At 42.0% G+C, this 12,555-nt stretch overlaps 1 protein-coding gene and 1 pseudogene across 1 annotated transcript in view; both read left to right on the top strand.

The window, feature by feature from the left end:
• Positions 1 to 265, top strand: part of LOC106456128 (NACHT, LRR and PYD domains-containing protein 12-like) — a 7,553-nt pseudogene extending 7,288 nt beyond the window's left edge.
• Positions 266 to 2,472: 2,207 nt separating this feature from the next.
• The window catches only part of fhod1 (formin homology 2 domain containing 1), a 47,850-nt gene continuing 37,767 nt past the window's right edge, over positions 2,473 to 12,555 (top strand). The window contains exons 1-2 of the mRNA XM_013909099.1: positions 2,473 to 2,722; positions 12,308 to 12,414. Coding sequence (XP_013764553.1) covers positions 2,552 to 2,722; positions 12,308 to 12,414 — 278 coding nt within the window. The 5' untranslated portion in view covers positions 2,473 to 2,551. The remainder of the gene's footprint in view (positions 2,723 to 12,307; positions 12,415 to 12,555) is intronic.

Below are 12,555 nucleotides of genomic sequence, written 5' to 3'. Positions count from 1 at the left end.
GCTCAGTTTACTTTATGAAATTGATTAGACTTGATGCTAAAAGCTCAGCATGTTCACACCAACATGTTAACATGAAGAACTAAGAGAGCGCTAGCTACACTGCACAGCCTCTCCACTGCTGCTCTGAAGAGATCTGAACCTCTGCTGTATTTTATACTGGATGTGCTGCACATAAACACTTATTCAGTGTTTCTTTTTCTCTCCACAGATGGCTGCCATTTTGGTAAGAGAAGATGAACTGAGTCCACAGATCCACAGAGGTTGAAGCAGCAGCAGTTTGTGCATAGAGTCTCTCACTGTTCCATGTTACTGGGATGTGGTGCGTCAAGTAGAGCTCCACCCATCAGTCACTGATATAAGAATCGGAAGAAGCGCATAAAACTATGAGTGCTACAGTGCAAAATGTAGAGCCAACCATGTGAACTCCACCATGGAAGGATAAACTGTAATTATACCCATGATATCATTGTATCATACAAGAAGCACCCTGTGTGTTTGCCAGGCCAGCAGTGCTTCTTTGCTTTGCTCATGTATAAAAAGATGGACATGTATGATCATTTATAATTTATTTCTTTTATTTTCATTATAATACTGTATATGATCAGGTGATGAAAATTTCTGTTCATAAACAGCAAATAAATTAATAATAAACATGTATTTATTGTTCTTCTTCTCTTCAACTACATACTCATTGTATAAGACAAAGTGATGTGTTACAGGCACTGTTAGCATCACTGTCTGACATTTAGTCACAATTGTCTCAAAGTCCCACTGCGCTAAAAACTGCTTAACATAGATCTAATGTTGCCATTTGTTTTAAGACCCGCTACTGCACATAATTTAAATAACTTGTAAGTATGTGAGTGACATAAAAAATAATTCCTGAAAGCTTCATAGATGTTGATAAAGTTTAATCCAGATTGATTGATGCCTCTGGCAGGAGTTAGGGAACAGACATACATACTTATGCTACAATGATTATGGTAAGATTATACCTGGGATGTCAGATTGACTATGACAGTGTACATATGTAGGTTGTGTGTAGCTTTACATCATTTCCTTAGGGATTAATAAAGTATTCTTATTTATTTATTTTTTTGCATTAACATGAAACATGAAATGTAAAAAGAAATATTCTGAAAGGATATTTCTTTTATTTTTATTTTTTCTTTCATTTTTTTTGCTGAAGTATTTGATATTTGAACATTTATACATCTGTATCCCTAGGGGTTAAGAAAGTGAGTCCAAGTTCTTTGTGGGGATTTAAGCAGTTTTTATGACAGAGAAAAAGCGCAGGTGTTTGCAGGTGTATATTTTTTTAATTTCCTAATGACAGTTTTCGGCATCACTCTTTAAGCTGGCTAGAAAAACAACAAGCATTAATGTGTCATTGAAAATCTTTGTACTACAGTCAGTCATCCACCAGAGGACGCTGCTGATCAACAAACGGCTCTGCTGACGGGCCTCGTGAGGATGGAGCGGTTAGTAAATAAAAGTTCGCCGCAAAATCTGGATTAGCAGCCTAACACACTGCACCCCGAGGCTCCAGGAGCTGCATGCTCATCCATCAGCTCTGCCCGTGACAGTTTGATTGGTTACATATGTTTTCTTATATGTAACCAACATAAACTACAATACCACCTGTGATCAGCTTCTGTCACCTGCGTTCACAAAGAATCAATAAACATTTTTTAATGTGCAGATAACTTTTAAAAACTTGCTGAAAAGCTTGACTAACATGAATGAAGTTTAAAAGCAGTTCACCGTATGTTCTGCGACATACAGAAGCCAATACTCGGCTCATACTCTGCATAGAGGACATGTGATCAATCTGACAGGACCGATCATAGACGTTCAGTCCTCGCCATCACTTTCATGACAGACTGAGCCAATCGCACAGAGAGCGTGCCACCCCGCAGTGACATCCTAAACCTTATGATGGTCTCTGGCACAGCCTGGTGGACTATTTTCTGGTTGACACCAAAAACCACCAGTCTGCATAAAAAATGCAGCATTTGCTGCAAACAAGAACACAAGTTATCAGTGACTAGTCCAACTAACGGTCAGTGAATACTGAGATTAGGATTTTCCTGAAGTGGGTCTTGTATTGCTATCTGATTATCTTGAAGTATACTTTGTCAGACCTTTTGTGTATAATTTTAATTAGAATAAAAGTACCATTCAAATGCCTCAATCTAAGTAAAAAAAAACTTGGTCTTTTAGTGTGATCTCATACGGGTAACTTTGGGTGGTCTGAGCAGATTGGAGGGTGAGTTCACTGATATGCACTAAGAAATATGATCTATAACCTAATCCAGATCTGATGAAAATAAGAAATAAATAAGAAATAATCTCATCATCAATAAAGTGTTCTTTTGAATCATTTCTTTTTCTTTTACACTTTAGTTTTACTTTGAAGGCGCCGGAAGTGAGTGTGGCGGCTTTATATCTGGAGCTGAAACTTTCTCCTCTCATTTAAAGTTGCTTCCAGCGGAGGACGGACCTTCGCCGACAGCTCGCACTTCTACAGCCGCAGTCGGGTCACGGGCGCATGGCCATGGCCTCCATCGTCTGCCGGGTCCAGTACTTGGAGGACTCGGATCCGTTTATCTGCACAAACTTCCCCGAACCTCGGAGACCTCCGACGGTGAACCTGGAAGAGAACCTGCAGCTCAGCGAGCAGATCGCCGGGATCCACAAGCTGCTGGAGCCGCCGCTGAAGGTGGGTCACTGACGGGACTACCTGGTTAACGCCAGTCCTGCCGGGGAGCTTAAACCTTTACGGGGAAACCTGCGAAACCGGACCGGACAGAGAGGCTGGGGTGGGAATAAGTTTTAAATGCCTCGAATTATCCGAGGCAGGCGACAGTTTTCAGGTGTCAAAGAGGCGTTTATGATGTTTGCTGCAGTCCAAAAACACACCGGACTTTAAAACCATACAGCCTGGTGCGTCCGAGTTGGAGCCGAAACGCGAGTCGTTCAACAGGATAGCAGCTGTTGCTCCTTTTACACATTTAATACTGAAATCAATACAAGTGTAAGAGAAACAGGACTTTATCAACCTGCTCCTCATTAAAGTAGAAAACGTTTTAATTAGACTTGTATCCGTTTCTCTTTTTTTCAGTCTGATTTTCCACGTGAGCTTTTTCCTTAGTCCCAAGCCCCCTTTCTCTGTCAGGGATTCAGAATCGATCAGAACATAATCAATAAGGCTTTAACGTCACTGCAGGGTTATTTTCACAGCAGAGGCATTCAGCAGCACCCTGAGACAAAATAAAGCCGCCTGTTTAATCGAGATGGAAAAGGTGCAGAAGGCAATATAAAAATGCATAATGTGCCTTCAGAAAGATGAAAGGTTCGGAACTGAATAAGTGCAGGTGCAGTGAAGGTAAGCTAAGTGGAAAAGGTTAAACTAACAAACTGTAACTCCAGGTTTATTTCGGGGACAGAAGGTAGACCTGAATGACCCCACCGGGAAGTCTCAAAGGAAAAAACCAAAACACTCAGCACCCTGTGCGTTCAGACTGAAATGTCAACAACATTTTGTACTCTTGGTTATCTTCCCTAAAGGGTGAACCCTGCTGACTCTGTGTTCATCACGGGTTTAAGACCAAATCGTTTCTTTCATCAAAAAGACCATTTTATGTCATCTTCATTTAATGCCTGAAAGCTGTGGGGGGACTTGTGTCCTATTATTTCCCTCTCAAACCGAATGATCAGGCCGTGTCATATTGTAAAGACCTCATAGAATAATATTATTCAGCCTGCAGGCTGACTTGTGGTTCCTGCTTTTCTGAAAGTAGAATGGGAGGCAGACCTTAAGGGTCTCTTCCTGTTTAAAGGAACTTCTTCCTCCCCACTGTCACAAAGTGCTGCTCATACTGGATCTTCTGAACATTTGTATCACTGGGAAGTGTCTACAGGTGATTGTTGTGAACAGGGACTGTATAAATAAAACTGGATTGATTCAAAATGAAGAAGCAGTCTTCCTGCCTTTTGAAGCTATGTATGTGCAGTTTTGCCTCATGAAATTATTGTGAGAAGTCGTGTTGCTCCGCTTCTCAATGGTCCATTCTGTCAGGGAGCTGAAAATGTGGCTGAAAATGGTGAATTTAATGCGTCGTTGTTTGGAAAAGCGGAATAAGCTCCGTGGTCCTGTTTCCTGTTGCTTGGGTGACTAATGATGCTTCTTTGTGCTAAGGAGTCTGTTTTTCCAAACAGGAAGTGACTGCAGCGTCATGTCACTCAGGCTCACTCAGCATTATGTCAGCATGCTGTTACACTGCAGTTAGTCATGTTACGTGTAAGCACACATTCCACAGTTCTGATGGTCTGAAGAACACGGCACAATAAAGTGATTGCGTAACATTGCTGAGAAAAGCGGCGTCTGGTTTAAGCGTCAAAATGAAATGAGGTTAATTTTAATGGGCGACTGTCAGAAACATCTAAATGACTTTTGGCTACAGAGTTTATGATGGGCTGTAATACAAGAAGCTTTTAATTGCAGCCTGTTAAATGAAGATTAGCAGCAGTGTTATAATTGAGTGAGCCCTGATGGTGCCAGTGTTGTGGGACTGTCTGACATTAGGTAGCATTATGAAGCTGTGGAAACTTACAGGCTAACTTCAGAGCAGATTTCTCTGAGGCTGGATGGTTTTCATGACAACCGCTGTACACGAACCTAATTTCCACAAAATTTCCAAGAAGCTAAAGTTGCCATCTTTGATTTCACTCCTACTAAAGCTCCTTGAGAACGTCATTATTTACCTGACTTATCAAGAAAAGCAAGGGCTGTTTTTAAAGCTGCCGTTTGTAATGACACTCTGCACGTTTTAATTAGTCCACTGTCAGGCGGAGTTTATTACAAGTCAAATATTTATTTATTTATTTTAGCGCAGCCTTTTTTCCAGACCCTTATGTCTTCTTAGTTACGTGTTTGGTTAAAAGAGATACACTCGTTTTACGACCTTGTGGTGAAAAGTGGTATTACACTAAAGTGCAGCCTTGTACATAAAGAAGCATCTTTTTTTTCTTCACATTCTGTCTTTATTTAATTTTTAAAGGTTTTTATCACAGGTATTTATAATAAGTATTTTATCTGCGGCAGAACCCTGAGCCTGGTTCTGCTGATGGTTTCTTCCTGTTAAAAGGGAGTTTTTCCTTCCCACAGTCGCCAAATGCGTGCTCATAATGGGTCGCCTGGTTGTTACGGTTTTCTCTCCTATTGTTTTAGGGTCTTTACCTTTTAAAAATAAAGCACCTTGAGGTGTTGTTTGATGCTATATAAAGTTCCACTGCATTTAATTGGAATTGAATTAAAGTTGCATTATTTTCACACACCAAGAGCTGCTCACAACTGTCTGTACCCGTGCATTTCTTCTTCACTGTTACAGCCTAATGAAGCTTGGACTGTGTGGTCATTTCCATCTGTCTTTTGTAACTCCATGTTGTAGTTTTAGTATTTTTTTAAAAAAAATTTTTTTTAATGGTCTTTGAAAAAATAGTTGAAAAAACTCCAAATAACTGAACCAGTCAGAAATGTTCAGAGCTGCAAGCCCTGGCAGGAAGCTGCACGTACTTATGAAAGAAAGTTGGATCAGGAATTATTTGGAGGTAAAACTTGGAGCTTAATTTAGACCTTGTTTCATCTGGTGTTAACACAAAAGAATGGAAGTTGCCATGAAACCCAGTGTACTCACAACCTTTAGTCCCAGGAGCCTTGTTCACCTTTGGCCTTTGGTTCTCTGCATTTGTGCTCCAGATGAGTCACACATGTCATTTTTGTGCACGACTCTACTACACCTTATTTTCAGTCCATGTTTGGCATGCTGCTGTAAGGCCACAGCATAGTAAACAAACGCATTAGCTACAACTACATATTTTTTATTTTTAATAATAGTGGTGAGCACCAATCAGGAGCGTTTCGAGCTGCAAGGCTGACCCAAAAAGTTCCAGAACCTTAAGATAATAATTCCTTCAGACATTTATTTTGTAAAGCGGTTTCTTTGCCAGTGAAGAACAGAGTCCCGGCAGTGGAAACGCACTGAGCTCTTCCAAAGCCTCCTAGTCCCTGCAGTGCAAACACAGCTTTAACAGTGAAACCGAAGCATGACGATGACATATCTGAAGATGTGTTTTAATGGTTAGTCCATCCAGTCAGCGTCACAAGAGCAATTTACTGATGATGAATCTCATAGTTCCCCTCATCTGTCTTAACCCGACTGCCATAAATGCACAAGTAGTTTTCCAGGACAAATTTCCAGCTTTCAAGCGATCAAAAGCTCTCACAAGCTTCAGCCTCAAGCTACCGTGGTCATAGCTGCAGACAAGGAAATGGGACCCGTAACTTCTAGGAGCTGATGGAGGCTTTAGAGCCACACTTGTTCAAACTGAGAAACTCCTCATGTTTCCGTTAATGCTCGAAAGAATGTAGAAGAAATGTAACTGTGCCGCTTTAGACAGTAATCAGACTACAGTAACTACGAGCATTCAATAGTGATTTGGGTTTGGAAGGTGAGACGTTACAGCGCTGCGCACAAAAACAATAGAAATATCCGTGTGAGCTGCCAGGTACAGACTTTCAGATATGTATTATTGCTAATAGTTGAAAAGTTACAGCGGTATGATTTAAAGTTTTTCCTTCATCCATCTTATTGACGTCACATTTTGCTCTTTTTCCCTCTGCAGTTGTTAAAAGAAGGATGAAGCAATCATTGCTCAGCAGTCTTTGTTTGAACATGTTCTGCACTGTTTCTGTGAAACACTAGTGCTGATTTCTCACTTTCTAAAAAAGGAAGTTCTGTTTCAAAGATTCATAGCCATCATGTGAGCCCGACACCAGCCTGCCGCGAAGCGGCCGGAGCCCGGCTGGAATTTCGAGCATCAGATAAGCACCAGAGAACGCTGGTCCCTATAGATTACATTCCTCCACTGACCCCCTAATTGTTCCCATCTTGCCCCAGGGCTCGACCTGAGGCAGCTCCCCGCCTCCTTGATAGATTCAGTGAGATAGTGAGAATGGTACACAGCCATTACATCTGCTGTGCTGCACGAAGCTGGTTCTATTTCATCGTCGTCCTCCTGCTTCACTGCCTGGTTTTTGGAGGAAAAGGGTGGGACCTGTAAACAGCAGATAAGCTCGGATGGATGCATGGACGGATGTAATACTAAGAGCAATGTGTTGATAAGAGCTGAACAGGCTTTTCCTTCCTAAAATTTGTAGGCAGCAGTTGCACAAACAGTCTGTCGATGAGTTTTGTTTCATACGCTCAGTGTCGGCTTTAAAGAGGATCAAAGTAAATTAGCAGCAGTGTTTATTTAAATCGAGTGTAAAGCTGTTTGCACATGATCTCCAGACAGTGTCGCGGGAAACCGTCTGAGTTTGTCCCGTCTTGCATTCGGCACACACGGCACAAGATTCTCCACATATGTTTTGTCATTACTAAATACTTCATTTAGTTTAGGCAGTGCGTGACGTCTCGCCTTCTCCTCTTTCTCCTCAACCAAACCAGTTCAGACAGACGACTGCTCTAATACAATTCATAAATTAAATAAAACACAAAGTCATCCGGGCACCACTTTCACTTTTCTGTCATGGCACGTTCCTGTCAATTAGAACTTCTTTGCAGACAGACGAGGTGTTTATTGACCTGGCATGAGAGCGTGTCCTGGTAAAGGTTTCACTCCATTTGTTGTACCTGCACGATGAATGTGAACAAAACAGCTGAGGGGCCTCTTCTAATTTCCCCTGTCAGCTGTTGCCACAAATGAACAGAGAGAGGATAACGTATCAGGCGTCCAATCAGCTCAACGTCTTCCCAAAGCCTTCGTTACTCCCCGTGTTTACTGGACTCTTATCTAGAATCAAGTCAAATGTGATTGGCTGGTGGGAGCTGGATGGATGCGCTGATAGGCCGATGCGCTGTACAGACTCGTCCGAGCTGATGTTGGACGAGGCGCATTTGCAACCACTGCATTGTGTTTTCAGGCAGTTGTGTGTTATTTGTGTTACAACTCTGCAGCACTCTCTGTATGTGATTCTTTCCAGGTTAACGTCACTTGCCCCAAATCTGAAGTAATTCCAAACAATGGATGATGATCCCCTTCAGGAGGCAAGCTCTTCACTTCCTGCTGTGTCAGACATTTGATGTTTGTTTTGACAGGCTGTTGTAAATCTGTCTTTTATGATTTGTTACTCATACAGACTGGAACAGGGAACAGCTGTCATCGGCACATTCAGCCATGTCATCAGGCACAGTATTAGGCTTCATTTGCCTTTGCTTTGCATTATATTGGCAGAGCACGCTTTTTAGTATTTAGTTTAATTGTGGGAAGCCAAAATTGTGATTGAGATTTAGATTTGACTAATTGTGCAGCCCAAGAACACAAACTCGTGCTCGGAGTGAATCCTTTGCACGGTTACCGTCTCTGTCCTCAGAGTTTGTAGCAGGGCATCTAATCCAGCTGATTCAAATTAGAAAAGGTGGCGTGTTCTTCAACCTTTCCTGTTTGGTTTTGCAAAATAATAAATACAGTGATGACACAGTTCTGCATAACGGAAGCATCTACATTTTGACCCAGTGGGTCAATAGGATGCTAATCAATGAGGACCAAGAGAGGGGGGAAGTTGGAGGAGGAAGGCGCCACAACGTGCGTATGTGTTTAAGCCATTCCTGTCCACTCTAAGATGTTAGGTTAAAAAACATTTTTAACCATTTTGTCTCCACTTCATGGAGGTCACCGTAAAATACTAACACTCACAGCCGAACTCCTTTATTTGGGCAGAATCCTGGTGAGATGGAGAGTCTGTGTGTGCTTCCTGTGTCTGTACTCCAGCTTCCTCCTACGGTCCAAACACTTGTTAGCTTAACTGGAGATTCTAGATTACCATGGATGTGAGGTAGATGTGCTCTATGGTTCAAATGTGACTTGGTGTTAAAGCGCCTTGAGTGGTCGGTAAGACTAGAAAAGCTCTCAGTCTGAAGGTTCTTAGTGTCCAGGTCTTGGTAATCTAAGGAGCTTGGAAAGAAAAGCGACTGGACTGAAGTTTCTTGAAGACATTTCACCTCTCATGCGAGAAGCAGCTTCTTCAGTTTGCACATAAAGGTCAAAGGTCACTCTTTTGAGGATACCAATGTTTACATTTTGGACATTGAAGACAGATGGTTTGAAAGAGGAGTGAAAGAAGCATCTATGTCCACTGTGAACAACCATCTTTGAACAGAGGGCGGGGCTTATGACACCCACTGTGCCATCTATAATCCAGTTTTGAGATCCTTCCCAGACGCCTTAACGCCCACTCGCATCCTGGGCCATTTAATCTCAATAGATCACATGACAGGGTGGGGCGTGGTCTCACTATGGGTTAGCCTGAAACCTTGGCTGATAATGACCTACACTCAGATGATCAATAGTCAGTCAACAACCCTCTTAGGGACACTCCCAGTAGGCCTTAATAATCTGGCATTTGCAACCAATTGGTTTTAGAACTAAAGAAGCTCCTTGGATGAAACGTCTTCAAGAAACTTAAAGCAGTCCAGTCGCTTTTTTCCCAGCTCCTTAGACTACTCTGTATAAAATGTGAGTGCAAACTCAACAAACTTTTCACAGAAAAGGAAGGTTTTTGTAGACTCAGATGTAAAATTAGTTAAACCTGAAAATGTGCAGATTGAGTCAGAGGGATGTTTGGAGCTGCTTTTATGGTCACTGTCCAAGTTCACTTTCAGGTCTTCTTTAAATCCTTACTGAAAATTATAGCGAAGAAAATGTAAATCCACGAACAACCACGTGACCTGCAGTTACACCATCAGTTAAAAATGTGGAGGTGAGCCTCCTCCGCCTCCTCCGTGCAGCTCCAGGCTGACGGGAAGGATCTGTGTTGTTGGAGAAGAAGAATGTGGACCTGCAGGTCTAGAGTCTGACACTCAAAAGCAGACCTGATGTGTTTGATAACTGATTATTGTACCTGGCCATGGCTCTGCTACAAACATGCTGCCAGGCCGAGCAGGGCGGCTATAAATAGACATGAAGCTGATGTGGATCAGACCCGTTTACTGTTTGAGAGAGTAAAAAACACATTCCTGTTGCATACTGCCCCAGAAAACACAGAGCGTGTGTGACCTGTTGGATCGGTTTTGTAAAGCAACTTTCTGTCACATGTAAATAAAATCAGTGAAAGTATAGAAACCACAGATGCAAAAGGAGGGAGGGGTTAAACAGCCATTTCTAAAATAAACAGAATAACGTCTGACGCGAGCAGCATTCATGTTTTACAGCTGACGGTACGACGGCTGAATAACTGTACGATTATCCAACAGCACAAATGTCACACATCAGCTCCAGCTTTAGAAATGGCTGTAAAACATTTACAGCAGCGACGGTTACTAATTAGCTTCTCTCAGCCTAAACCAACTTTGTTTGCATGAAGCAGTCGGTTTTATTACAGATTACATGGATTTTTCTGAATGATGTGTTCCAGTTTCAATAATAAAAATCCAAGTTATATCTTCACTCAGAGGTTAGTCATGGAGTTCCCCAGGGTTCTGTGCTGGGACCAATTATTTTCACTGCCAAAGGGAAGAATGTATAACATGAAAGCACTGCGTGCATTTCCATTGTTCTGCAGGTAATACCTTGTTATATTTAGCAATACAACCAGATACACGAGTCAGTTAAATTGCAGACATGTTTTAAAGACAAAGGGCGAGATGACTCCTGTTTCCTGCTGCTAAACTCAGATTAAATTTGAAGTTACTGTATTTAACCTCAGAAACACATTGACTAATCTGATGGCATTACACTGGCCTCTGTTAACACTGCAAGGAACCTTTGAGTCACTTTAATCAGTGTCTCCTTCAACAAACACATTAAACAAATATGCATGACTGCTTACTATAAAAATTAGAAACCTCCCGTGTCTCTAATGTTATCATTTACATTCTGGAAAACTACTCGTGAGTTATGAAACGGTAATATTAAAGACCTATTAGCGTCATATTATTCCTACATTTCCCTACATGGCTGTTCAGTTTCAGACTGTGGGCTTTCTTGTGGTTCTTAGTGATGAAAAGTAGAATAGGAAGCTAAACCAGGGGTGGGCAATCTCAGTCCACGAGGGCCGGTGTCCCTGCAGGTTTTAGATCTCACCTTGGATCAACACACCTGAATCACAGGATTAGTTTGTTACCAGGCCTCTGGAGAACTTCAGGACATGTTGAGGAGCTAATTTAGCTAATTCTGTTGAACGATGTTGGTGGATTGGTACCTTCCTAAAGTGTCCTGAGATGCCCATTGTTATGAATTATTTATATACAAGTACAATTGAGTTGTTATACAGTCCAGCTTTATAATGGTCGTGGTTAATTCTTGATAATTCGCTTTGTCTTTATTTTTCCAGTCAGCCAGAATATTTACATGTCATGTAAATTCAGTAAAATCGGGCGTTCTGCAGAAGCGACGGTGGAGGAATCGCATTTGTTTGAGCTAAAGCATCGGCACAACAGTCGAGTGTTTTCTGCCGCTCTTGAATTTGACAGCATTGTGTCTCATTACATTACATTGATTCACCGGGACTCCATTGTTTTTAACAAGAATATAATAAATATATTGAAGTATAAATGGCATTTCTCTCTGACGCAGGACAACATGGATCGATATGATCCTGGAGTAAATCAACGTCAGGAGTTTTTCTTGTCCTGTGGCTTTAGAGTTGACACAAAATAAAAGTCGCAGCCAAGCATCGGATCTACAGCTGTCCTACACTGTGCTGTAAATAAATGCATGAATCACTCATGCAGAAAAGCTGTTATTGATCAGCTAATTGAAGTTGGTGGCTTAAATTTTGCATAAAGTGTGACTCCTGATATTGGAGGATTGTTGCATCTTGTTGTATTTGCCATAAATGTGACTGTTTTCAGTCTGTGATTTATTCGGACAGCAGGTGTCCTCGCATTAGTTACCAAATCTCAAAATGTCTTCAGCTTTATGAGGCTGGATGATCCTTTAGAAATCTGGGTGCAGCTTTAGTGTGAGACTCATCCAGATTAGCCAGTATCCGGGCAGATTACTTTCTCCCACATGAATATAGAGGCAAAGATCCACAGACCTCATCGGTTAAACCGGTCGAGTCAGTTTTGTTTGTTTGCAGCAGCGGCTGCAGGATCGGTTTCTACTGACACCAGAGATCGGTGTCCCTCGCTCTGCCTCGGCTTTTCACACACAAACAAATCTGTTCACAGCTGAGCTCTGTCGTGATTCAGCATTGGTTAAACTTGATCTTCACATATGTCTCTGTCTGTGTGTCCATCAGCTGGAAGACTGCACCCTCCAGCTGTCTCCCAGTGGAAACTATCTGGACCTGGACTCTTCTCTGGCTGAGCAGCGAGACGAGCTGGAGAGCTTCTATGAAGATGTGGCGTAAGAAAAGCTTTAGTGTGTGTGTGTGTGTGTGTGTGTGTGTGTGTGTGTGTGTGTGTGTGTGTGTGTGTGTGTGTACACACCCACCCTCTTTTGCCAGTTCAATGATGCAGAGACATGCCGTCCTTGTAACCCCACAAA

This window comes from Pundamilia nyererei, unplaced genomic scaffold, assembly GCF_000239375.1.
Source record: "Pundamilia nyererei isolate P.nyererei 1_Seehausen unplaced genomic scaffold, PunNye1.0 scaffold00019, whole genome shotgun sequence".
In the NCBI taxonomy this organism is placed as follows: Eukaryota; Metazoa; Chordata; class Actinopteri; order Cichliformes; family Cichlidae; genus Pundamilia; species Pundamilia nyererei.
This window is presented reverse-complemented; position numbering and strand designations above follow the sequence as displayed.